The 13,258-nt window shown below is 41.0% G+C and overlaps 1 protein-coding gene across 1 annotated transcript; it reads left to right on the top strand.

The window, feature by feature from the left end:
• Nucleotides 1-3,062: 3,062 nt before the first annotated feature.
• Nucleotides 3,063-3,629, top strand: LOC113311435. The gene has a single exon (XM_026560274.1). The coding sequence runs from the start codon at nucleotides 3,063-3,065 to the stop codon at nucleotides 3,627-3,629; it is 567 nt and encodes a 188-aa protein (XP_026416059.1).
• The last annotated feature ends 9,629 nt before the right edge of the window (nucleotides 3,630-13,258 follow it).

Genomic DNA, 13,258 nt, shown 5'->3' with positions numbered 1-13,258 from the left:
AGTATTCATCAAAATACATGTTGTAATACACCTCAACAAAATGGAGTAGCCGAGTGAAAAAATCGTCACCTATTAGAAATTGGTCGTGCCTCATTGATAGAAGCAAATATGCCATTGTCATACTTGTGTGAGGCACTTACTTATGCATCATATCTTATAAATAAAGTACCTTATAGTACCATTGTGTTTCAGACACCATATATCAAGATCTTACTGAAGCAGTTGTCGCTCCAACTGTTCCAAAATTTACCACATCGAGGGTTTGGTTGTGTAGCTTTTGTACATCTATACAAGTGTGTGGGTAAAGTACCCGATGGCCACGTGTCAGCATCTTAAGGGATGAACATCTGATGAGGTGATAAGGTAGGAGCACCGAATCATCCTCCAAAAGGTAGTTTTGTCTCAGTCGAGGCAACTGCACCAGCGCCACATGAATGACGCGTGTAGATAAAGGTCTGATCTGCTCAGACGGTCAGGTCTAAAAAGCAAGACCGCATTTAATGAAGGATAAGAATAGAGACGTGGGTAGTTCCGCATCGTGATGAGAGACTCGGCGATCCATACTGCAACCCAGAGACGATAGGGCACCAGGTTCTCCACAGAAGGCCAGCACGATCCAGGGGAAGGCAAGACAACTCGTAGGGAGAACCCAGCAAGCCATCGTAAGGAGTAGTATGGATGTCAGTCCGTGGAAACCATAGCGAGGGAAGACAGCTCACCAAGTTCGGACGACCACACCACCACGAGTTTAGTTAGCCTATAAATACCAGTCCATGTACAAGGAGATGGACAAGTTATGTAACATTTTAGATGGTCTTTCTACATACAATTCCTGAGAGAGATCTATACAGAGATAAAGTGAGAAATCTAGAAGAGATCTGTAACACTTTCAAGGGTAAGACCTTATAATCAATAAGAAAACATCTTCTTCTCCGTGGACGTAGGTCTTCATGGCCGAACCACGTTATATGCTTGTGTTCATATTTAATTTTCATGCTATTTACATCTTGTTCATCTTTGTTCTTGTATGTTTAAGTAGTTTTTAGTCTTTATTTTCACTTGGGTGTAGTAGTCAGAAAATATGCAACTACATTTTGGCGCTAGAAACAGGGAGGTATGAAGATTTAATCTACCTACCTAGTAAAACCCCACTATAGTTTTCACCTTCTCCATAAGAGATGTTTCTGTTGAGATGAATGAGTAGAGCTCGGACTCAAACTCGATCTTCACGATCTGGGTAGTCTAGAAGAACCTCAGGATTAACAGATCTGTGACTTTAATGAAATTTTTTCAAAATTTTTTTTCGTTATCATAAAGATTTTTTCATCTTCCTCAAGAAGCTCAGGAGAGTTGTAGATCAGAGTAAACATGGAGTTTCAAACACTTCGGTGTTCAAACAATTTCCTCCATGAAAGAGTTGGGAAGATTTGCAAGTCAGTAAACTACATAAGGAAGAAATAACCTTATGAGAGTTGAAAAGACAACTTTTTCGTGATGTTCATCATCAAACTCAACAAAGTCCAAGATCTCCTTCTTAAGAAGCTAAATCTAAGTCAAGGGGAAGGATTAATGAGTACATAATCGTTCATCAAACTCTAAGTTTGTTTATAATCAAAAGTCAAAAGATGTTAAGATATGTTTCCTAGAATGGGAAAACGCACTCAATCATCCTGATAAGATTCTTTTCCTAAAAAAGGGAGGTGTAATGATGGAGTTATTTTTTCGAAAATAGAGGACTGGAAAAGCATCTTTCCTTCCGTCATCAATACCTCACTCTTGAAAGGAATGTTTTGACATTTTCATATGTTTCCAAAAACTTATTGCAAAGTCTCCCTGTACTAAACTGTCTAGTCTGAACTATAGATCAGTAATTGCACGTGACCTGCAAACTTAGGGTCCCACTTTTCTAATAGAAAAGACAAATTAAGTATTATTTCATATGTTGCAGGGAAGGTAATGGCTACGAGACGATCCACTGGTACGAGCCAAGGTGAAAATGGTGGATCCCAAACAGAAGGACTCGACGATGTAAAGCAAGGAGGAGATCTGATCCCAGGCGAGGGAGAGCCCGATGGCCAGTGTCGGGCAGAGCTAACTGGCGATTCTAACCCCGAAGGCGAGGGAAACCCCTTCGAGAAGAACGATGATAGCCATCTTGTTCAACCAGGAGGGTTGAACCACTTACCACAGCGAGTATCTAGCTCCTAGGTCGAGAACAATAATTCTTCTGACCTCGACGATGCTAACACTACGAGTGTGATCATACAAAAAGCTCCATAAGTTATGAATGAGAGAACGATGAAACCCAAAGGGCGTAGCAGAAGGCTAAAACGAAAAGCCAAGAGGAGAATAACGCTTGCCACTATACGCGAGGCCCCAGAGGAGGAAAACTCCTTTGAGAAACTACAAGGTGACCAATACGGTACCTCAAAGGCGGTGGCAACAAGCCAGTTCCATAGGAGGAGCCAAGGCATACTTGAACGCGAAGCTAGTTCATCCGAAGGGCCCCGAGACGTTAATCCTAAACGAAGGCGAGAAGGGAGTCAAACCGGTGGAACCCAGCTCGACTGCGAGACCGAGAATCTCGCAGTCCCCAAACAACTAGAAAACTCGAGGAAAATTCGTCTTAGAATTCTATCATATGGTGGGCCACCAGAACGTACCGAATCCCCTGAATCCCATCATTTCCATGGCAGCACGACATGCTCGTGTAGGGAATCGGCGAAGGCCTCACAGAGCGAAGTCAACGAGTCCGAGTCCCAAAAACACAGCATACAATCGGAGATCTCCCCAGCCGCATGGGCATCTCCCCGTTGCATGGAAGTCCCCTGCGAGGAACAAAACATTAATTGCAACACCATCTCGCACTAGACGAATACCTCACCTGTGAGAGAAAATGGAGCATCGCAGGGCGAATACACAAACGTAACTTCCAGGGTGATGAAGTTTTCAGTACGGCTAAGGAACCCCCATTACAGGAATGGATGAAAGTTCCCATAATCTTTTCAGCCTCGGAAGCACCAGAAGGAGAGCATAACCACAACGACCCTCTCGTGGTCACGATGGCCATCAAACTCCCCGAACACGAGGACGTGGGAGCAAAAAACAGAGCACTACCATGGGATATGCCCAAAATCCTAATTGACGGCGGCAGCTCAGTAGAAATATTGTTCTACGAAACATTCAGAAAAATGGGGCTCAAATATGAGTACCTCACACCCTCTACTTATAACATATTTGGCTTTAACGTCTCAACAACTCGTCCTAAAGGCGAAATAACGTTAGAAATTAGGGCTGGCAAGATTGTCACCCCAACCACCGTCTGCATGGTAGATGTATTATTACCTTACACGACAATTATGGGGCGACCTTGGATCCATGGGATTAGAGGGGTAGCCTCAACATATCATCGGAAGCTAAGGTTCCCTACACCTGACGGGGTGGCAGAATTCACTGGAGATCCCGGAGAAGCAAAGTATTTCTACAAAGTAGAAGTCCAATATGGAAAGAACAAAGTGAACTCCGCCAGGTCCAGAAAGAGACGAGCTAAGAACGCCAAACACCAAGCAGAAATCGACGATTACATAGCAGAACTAATGAAATCAGGCAGTCAGGCGACGAATCTATAACAGACTAATGTCTCCCATCGGACTCACCCATGGAACCCATACAAAAACTCTCCGATGTTGGAAGTCTCGAGTCAAACTTCTCAGCCTCGGAGCCAACCAAGGAGGTAAATATTAGAACTCCCGAAAAACCGGGCATGGTAAAAATAGGGACGGTCCTCAGCGAAGAGGAGGAAGAAAAACTGATACGATCCTAAGGGAATATTCCGATGTCTTTGCATGGAGTATGGAAGACATGCCAGGAATAGACCCTGAAGTATGTTGTCACCACTTAAAAATTGACCCAAAGCATAAGCCTATATGGCAAAAGATGAGAAAGGTGGCACCAGAATACAATGAAGCTATCCAAAAGGAATTGAAGAAGATGGAAGCATCAGGAGTAATACGAGAAGTGAAATATCCAACATGGATATCCAATATGGTCATCGTACCAAAGAAGAATGTAGGAGTAAGGATCTGTATTGACTTTAGCGATCTGAACAAAGCTTGTCCGAAAGACAGCTTTCCCCTACCTAGCATAGACCAACTTGTGGAAGCAACATCAGAATATGGACTGCTATCTTTCATGGATGGATACTCTGGTTACAACCAGATCCCCCTCGCCGAGGAAGATCAAGAGCATACCGTTTTTTCACCCCTCGTGGCCTATACTGCTATACCAAAATGCCATTTGGGTTGAAAAATGCAGGGGCCACGTACCAACTAATGGTAGAGAAGATGTTCGATGCTTGGATACATAAATCCCTTGAGGTATATGTAGATGACATGCTTGTCAAAATCGAACTCCTCCAGGATCATGCAGACGATATCAAGGAGATCTTTGCGCAAATGAGAAAATTCAACATGAAGATCAACCCCGCCAAATGTACCTTCGGAGTCACCTCAGGAAAATTCCTGGGCTACCTAGTCACCAATCGAGGTATTGAGGTTGACCCCGAGAAGGTACGCGCTATAGTAGAAATGCCCTCTCCAGCCACGGTCAAGGACGTGCAAAGACTAAATGGTCGGCTAACGGCTTTGGGTAGGTTCATCGCCCGATCCTCTGACAAATGCAGAGATTTCTTCAAGACCTTAAAAAAAAGGTGAAAAATTCACATGGACAAGCGCTTGAGAGGAAGCCTTCAAGAAAATCAAAGAACATCTGGCAACCCTGCCAATTCTCCAAAAACCCAGCCCAGGCGAAAATCTTTACATCTACCTCTCGGCAACCAACACTTCAATCAGTGCAATACTTACTCGCATAGACACAGAACTGGAGCAACCAATTTATTTCATCAGCAAGACTTTGACATCTGCCGAGAGAAATTATTCAAAAATTGAAAAAATGGTACTATCTTTGGTTTACGCAACGCAGAAACTGCGTACATACTTTCACGCACACACCATAACAGTCATCACAAAAGCCCCCATAGAATTCGTGCTTGACCATGCCGACAGAGCAGGTAGAATCTCCAAATGGGGAGCCCAAATTGAACAATTCAGTGTGAAAACCAAGCCCAGACGGCGATTAAGACCCAGGTGGTCGCAGATTTCTTAGCTGATTTCCCAATAGACGACGCTGACGAAGTCGAAGGAATCCCAGGAATGGAGGATGAATTAGCAGACCCTCCTGAACTGCTTCGTTCCGAGGACCCCAATCGTTGGGAAGTCTTCGTCGATGGCTCGTGCAACTCGGAAGGGTCGGGCATCGGAATGGTCTTCACCACCCCGACATGCCGAAGGATTGTCTACAGTTTGAGACTTGAACTCCCCGCCACCAACAATATAATTGAGTACGAGGAGTTAATACATGCCCTATGAGTGATAATCGCACTCGGCATCTAAAATGTACGAATAACAAGCGATTCCCAACTTGTCATCCAACAAATAGATGGGACATACTAAGTCTTCGATCCATGCTTGTAGCGATACCATCAACTCACCAAGCATTACATTGAGCAGATACCAAACATCACGTTCCGCCACTTAAACCGGATTAACAACCGATATGTTGATGCCTTATCATTCATTGCCTCCATGGAAGTAAACCATGAGGCTACCAATGTTAGAATTGAAAGAGTCTTACTCCCTTCCATCCCTTTGGAAGGAAACATGGACATCCTCGTTCTGGACTCAGTAGCCCAGGAGGAAACTCTACCAGAAGATGACTGGAGGACACCAATCATAAAGTATCTAGCCAATGGACACTTCCAAGTGACCAACTTGTCGCCCACAAGATAATATCAAGGTCCGGAAATTACCATCTTCGGGACGGTGTACTGTACAAACAATCCTACCTTGGACCTCTCCTCCGATGTCTCTCGTTCGCAGAAAGGCAGAGCATATTGAAAGAAATACATTATGGTTACGTACGCAGGAAACCATAGTGGGGGATGATCCCTAGCCCACAAAGCAAGACTACATGGGTGTTTTTGGCCTCGCATGAACGAGGACTCAAAACAAATGGCGAAAACCTGCATCGAATGCCAAAAATTTGGCAAAAGAAGACATGCACCATCAATGGACTTAAAATCCGTGCTAAGCCCTTGGCCATTCGCCAAATGGGGAGTTGATATTGTCGGACCACTAAGAGCCGGCACCGGCCAATTAAATATCTAATAGTAGCCACATACTACTTCTCAGGATACAATGGTATCCCGTCTTCCATTGTATCCGATAATGGGGCCAACTAAGCGGGAAAAATATTGATCTTCTGTTCAACTGTTTCAAGATCAGAAAAAATAAGTCCACACCGATATATCCTGAGAGCAATTTCCAGGTAGAGGCCACAAATAAAACCATCGGCGATATACTCAAGAAGAAGCTTGATGGATATGGAGCTAGCTAGTGCGAGCAATTGCACAATGTCCTATGGGCATATCGAACTATCAAAAGGGAAGCAATAGGATTGTCCCCCTTCGCCCTCACATATGGCACAAAGGCAATCACACCCACAGAAGCGATGATCCCCACAACGAAGACAGAGGCATGGGAGAAGAACATGACCTCAACATGATACTCTCCAAACTATACGACTTGGAGGAGAACAGAGAAATCGCTCTCCAAACAATAGAAAAATACCACAGAAGATTGGCTCGGGAATACGATAATCCTGTTCACTAAAGGAAATTTAGCCCAGGCGACCAAGTCTGGCGCGAGATCCCACCCTCCCAGCGCGAGTTAGGAAAATTTGCACCCGTATGGGAAGGTTCACAAACAGTCCTAGCTAAGGCGGGAGATGGAGCATACAGATTGCTCAAATCCGATGGCGTAGAACTTGAACGCCCCTGCAACATCAGATACTTAAAAGCTTACCACGCTTAGTAGGATCATTCAAAAATCCTAGAATGGGGCACACTCCCTACCTGTACACAAGTCACAAAACCTTTCTATAATGTACTAATAGTTTACTAAACTCTCTTTTGCAAAAATAATAAACTAGCACCTTTTGCCTTAATTATTTCCTTTTGTTTGCTTTGTTTTATTGTATCGTTCTTGTTTTTCGCATTTTTTTCTTTTTCTTTTTCTTTTCTTTGTTTTATTAGTCTTTTCTATTATTTCATACCATAATCGCATTCTACTAAAGCCCATAAACCACTATGGCATGGTGCTAGCCACACCTTCCATTCTCTCAAGAATGATGCAGGTAATATACCTAAGCTACCCGACACGGAAACAGACCTACGGTAATGCCATCGCGATCACAAAATCGGGATGATGTCCTCTACATGAGGAGATATCCAGAACCGAGCTACTTGCCCTTGGATGGGGCAGGTATCACCCGGCCGAGATATCACCCTCCAAGTCACCAAGAGGAAACATAACCCAAAGCAAGGGACAAAAAATAGTTGCGAGAGCGAGAAGGAAAAAACCCTATGTATAAACACCCAATATTGTAAGAAATGCCTCATCCAAATAAGAACTGATCACTCCTTGGCTTTGGCACCCATAATTGGACTTACAATGCATACAGAGAATCCTCAGAGCCATACGAATATACAACAATCAAACAAACACACTCGGAGCAACATAAAAATACATATTACATAGTGCCTCCTCGCAGGAGCATCGCACTCGCAGCGGCAGATCCCCTGCCATCCATTCCTCGCCTGAAGCAACGACCACGAGCAGGAGCACGAACAACCCTTTTTCACACACATAGATTATTTACGACGAAGCGAGACGTCACCACTTCCCCCTTTTCACGCAACTAGCCTTCGGTGCTACGTCATAAAACCGTGGCAAGGTATATATATATATATATATACACGTTTGAAATAACAGTATTTTATACCCTAGCACCTCCAGCAGCAAATGTTTCTAAGCCAAAACGAGCGAACACGAGCACGACATAAAGTGTCGCCAAGGCCAATCGCCGGAAGAACTTTAACACATAAAGTGTTACCAAGGCTAACCGTGGAGAGGAAAATGATGCACAAAGTGTTTCCAAGCTTGCCCGTGGAAGGAAAATTTGTGATAAACACGAGATCCCGTAACAGGAGGTACAATCACTTGGTGAACAGACGAGGTTAAAGATGTCACGCGAAGAGATAGGTCTCCCTGAGAAGACATTGGTGATGATCTAGAACAGGATCAAGAAAAAAAGAAGCAATACATGAATCAGAGGACATACCATCATGGTAAAAAATACATGAATAACTACCTTGTTCCCATGGAGGACGAGGAGGAAAACATTTAGCATACATCGTAGAAAAGAATGAATGAGACCATACCCTCACCACTAAAAGACTCTTCTTAAATAGAATAAAAAATCTTTGGAAAACTAAATAGATTTCCAAAACCCAAGAAGGTCAAAGGCGTGGCAAGCTAGACGATAAGATTTCCGGAGGAAAAGTACAAAAGAAAAGACATCTTGTCCCCATGAAATCTAAGATAACCAACGAGAAACTTAGAAAGGGACAACAAGTGCACACGTGGCGGAAAAGGTGGAAAAGGGGGACAGTTACACAGTTTTCTTCCCATCATGCCCTTGGAAAGTTGCAAAGAAAATGAGCAAAATGTGTGGGGAAAATACCCGATGGCCACGTGTCAACATCTTATGGGATGAACATCTGATGAGGTGATAAGGTAAGAGCACCGAATCATCCTCCAAAAGGTAGTTTTGTCTCAGTCAAGGCAACTGCACCAGCACCACATGAATGACGCGTGTAGATAAAGGTCTGATCTTCTCAGACGGTCAAGTCTAAAAAGCAAGACCGCATTTAATAAAGGATAAGAACAGAGACGTGGGTAGTTCCGCATCGTGATGAGAGACTCGGCGATCCATACTGCGACCCAGAGAAGATAGGGCACCAGGTTCTTCACAGAAGGCCAACACGATCCAGGGAAAGGCAAGACAACTCGGAGGGAGAACCCAGCAAGCCATCGTAAGGAGTAGTATGGATGTCATTCCGTGGAAACCAGAGCGAGGGAAGACAGCTCACCAAGTTCGGACGACAACACCACCACGAGTTTAGTTAGCCTATAAATACCAGTCCATGTACCAGGAGATGGACAAGTTATGTAACATTTTAGATGGTCTTTCTACAGATAATTCCTGAGAGAGATCTATACAGAGAGAAAGTGATAAATCTAGAAGAGATCTGTAACAATTTCAAGGGTAAAACCTTATAATCAATAAGAAAACATCTTCTTCTCCGTGGACGTAGGTCTTCATGGCCGAACCACGTTATATGCTTGTGTTCATCTTTACTTTTCATGATATTTACATCTTGTTCATCTTTGTTCTTGGATGTTTAAGTAGTTTTTAGTCTTTATTTTCACTTGGGTGTAGTAGTCAGAAAATATGCAACTACAACAAGAGTCAGCATGATAAGTTGCCTCCTCGAGCTTTGAAATGTGTATTTGTAGGATATGCATAAACAAAAAAAAGGGAAACCATTGTTATCATCCTCCAACAAAACAAATTTTTGTTACTTTGGATGTTGTATTTCATGAAGATTCGATGTATTTTTCATGTGAGTCTGAACTTCAGGGGGAGTACCACAAGGAAATTCAGACTCTTAACTATGATGACGATATATCTGATACTAATATATTTGTTATTACTGGCCCTGATGACATAATCGTCCAATCTGTTGATGAAGAAATTATAAAAGATGAAGAAGTTTCAATAGAGGAAACAAAAACAAGAAATGTAGTATCGGATCAAAATACTGAAATTCAAGAAGAAATTCTAAGAGAAGAAATTGTAGTACTTCAAGAAGATGAAACACCTAACCAACCGTTTGCCGAGGATGTTCCTGAATCATCAAGAAAACAACTTCTGCAGCGCACAAACGGAGGTATTCCTAAACCCACATATGAACCAGAAATCTCTAGTATGGTCAAATACCCTTTGAGCCATTATGTCTCTACCCACCGTTTGTCTGCAACAAATAAGGCATTCGTGAATCAACTATCTACTTTTTTTACTCCTAACAATGTACACGAAGCATTAGCTTGTCCAAAATGGAAGGAAGCTATGGAAGAAGAAGAGAAATCCTTAAGAGAAAATGGTATTTGGGATTATGTTGATTGTCCATAAGGAATAAAGATTGTGGGATGTCGTTTGGTCTTCACAATTAAATACAAGGCCAATGGTGAGATTAAACACTATATAGCAAGATTACTTGCTAATGGATACATCCAAACTTATGGGATAGATTATACTGAAACTGCTGCTCCTGTAGCTAAAATCAACACCGTGCGAGTCTTGTTATCTCTCGCTGCAAACTTGGACTGTCCTTTACAGCAGTTCGATGTAAAAAATGCCTTTTTGCATGGTGAATTATTTGAATAAGTGTACATGGATCTTCCACCAAGTATTCCGATTTCTTATTCCCATAGTAAAAAGGTACGTAAGTTAATTATACAAATCATTGTATGGACTGAAACAATCTCCACGAGCATGGTTTGGAAGATTTACCAAGTCCATCAGGAACTTTGGATATAGCCAGAGTAACTCTGATCATACTTTGTTCATAAAGAAAAGAAAAGATAAAATTACAGCTCTCATCATATATGTAACATGGTAGTGATAGGAAATGATCCAGAAGAGAGAAGATCTCTACATAACTACTTGTCTAAGGAATTTCAAAGGAAAGACCTTGGTTCGCTAAAATACATCATTGGGATTGAAGTATCTTGATCTAGTAAGGGAGTTTTCTTGTCATAGAGAAAATATATCCTTGATTTATTACAAGAAGTAGGAATTTGAGCATGTCAACCATTTCATACACCTATGGAAAAAAGGGTGAAACTATGTATTGAGCTTGATCAAGTACCTGTTGATAAAGGAATATATCAAAGACTTGTGGGAAGATTGAGGTATCTATCTCACACGAGGTCGGATCTTGCTTATGCACTTAGTGTTGTTAGAAAATTAATGCACAATCCAGGAGAGAAACACATGGATGCAGTTATACGTATCTTGCGGTATTTGAAGTCTTCTCCTGGAAAAGGGATTTTCTTCTCCAAATATAAATATTGTTGAAGAATTGTTGCATATACAATTTCAGACTACGCATGAGAAATTGATGGCAGACGCTCTACTGCGGGCTACTTTACCTTTGTGGGAGGTAACCTAGTTATATGGAGAAGCAAAACACAGTATGTCGTTTCACGTTCAAGTGTAGAGGCTGAATTTAGAGGTATGGCGAATGGTATCTGTGAAACTTTGTGGCTAATGTTTCTTCTCAAGGATTTGGGGTTTCTTCTTAAGGAACCAATTCTTTTGTATTGTGATAATAAAGATGCACGTGATAATAAGGAACCAATTCTTTTGTATCTTGTACAACGTGATCGTACTAAACATGTGGAGGTTGATAGATTTTTCATCAAAGAGAAGATGGACAAGAAGATTATTGAGTTTCCACCGATTCGTTCTGAAGATCATCTCGCTGATATCCTTACTCACTCAGTATCAAGTAAGTAGTACTTAAGTTTTCAGGACAAATTGGGCATGTGTGATATCTATGCACCAACTTTAGGGGGAGTGTTGTATTCTATAGGATAACTCATCTTATTTTCTATATATTATTATTTCCTAGTTTATAGGTCTTTCCTATATTGAGAATATTGAGCTCTACATATACCATGGGTTGTCTAACCATTGAGTAACTTAAAAATAAAAGATTCTTTTATATCTTTATCTTTGAACTAGAGTTCCCTGGATGCTTTGGTGATCTTGAGAGATATACTAAAAAGCATCGTTATATAGACTCCCAATAAATCTAGAAGCCATTTACCCGAATTGTGTGGGATGACGAAGGACCATGACCTTTGCCAAATTATAGTCACGGTAATCATTATCAACTTAAAAATCCATATTGCCTATATTGGATATTAGCAACATAGTTTACGCTGCCATATTGAGTAGAAAACGACCTTACTTTGCTATGCAATTTCATTACGATGCTATGATATATAATGTAATGAGAATTTAAAAGTTGCATACAATTGCATTAGGATGTGCATTTCATTACCATTCAGGCAGTTTGATATGCCCTGACACCCTTGATTGATTTCTCCTTTTGGTGAAGTTTCAAACAATATATTCAAATAACACAATGCGATGGTATTTATTTGGTAGGCTTCTAGCGATTTTTATTTCTTCTCTTCTTTTTTGATTTTTAGCAAATTACTCGTATAAGTAATCAATTGTGTAATATGGACACCCTATTACCATGAAAGATAACATTGTCTTCATGGAAGATCGAATTGTAGCTTAGCAGTTAGCACGACACTTGATCGGAAAGCTGGAATTGCCGGCATCAAGAATCAATATATTTTTGAGCACCCCCGGGTAACTTCGATATAGACGACTCAAACCAGCTTTGCAAGTTCAACCCTCTTGCTACTAACACACCAAAGAAAAAAGCCCAAAATCAACAAAATATCAGAATTAATAAAACCTAACAATAAGATAAAATAAGGTTGATAACCTTGTCTGTGCTTAGGGTTGTTTAGTACGAAATTCGGTTGCGGATGCACTCGTCTTCGGTAACTCAAATAAAAAATTACAGGATTTTTATATTTCTATGTAAGGAGTTCTGTAATCTGGTTTCCTTATTAACATAAAGTAATTTGTTTCTCATAAACAATATATATGTTATACATCATTGTTTATTTACTAAGATGTCGTAATATTCGGGTTTATATATAAAATTATAAATAGAGGCGTAATCTCTTATATTTTACACACACATTAATAAAGTTTCTCTCTTTTATTCCTTTCTTTTTTCTTTTGTAAATTAAGAATTCATTCAAAAGAACTAACTAGGGGAGTTAACAACCCTTACATAAAAACTTTTTATCTATTTCACACAGGGGCGGAGCCAAGAGTTGGCTAATCCTGGCTCTAGCCCCTCTCCTAAAATCAATAAAATCATTATAAAACCCTTATCATTGTCATATATTTCATTCAGTCCACATTAATTTTGCATTTAGTCCAATAATGTTTTGTAAATAAAAATTTAGTCCCCCATTTTTAGTGGCTGGCTCCGCCACTGATTTCACAGGACGCTATCATCAAGCTTTACTCTAAGCCCTATAATTGTTCAAAGAACCAAAGACGAAGGGAAAGCCAAATGTGTTAAAATAAAATATTTTTACCTTGTTTTCTATTCTATTCTCTAACTGTCTTTTTTCAC

This window comes from Papaver somniferum, chromosome 9 (assembly GCF_003573695.1).
Source record: "Papaver somniferum cultivar HN1 chromosome 9, ASM357369v1, whole genome shotgun sequence".
Lineage (NCBI taxonomy): Eukaryota > Viridiplantae > Streptophyta > Magnoliopsida > Ranunculales > Papaveraceae > Papaver > Papaver somniferum.
This window is presented reverse-complemented; position numbering and strand designations above follow the sequence as displayed.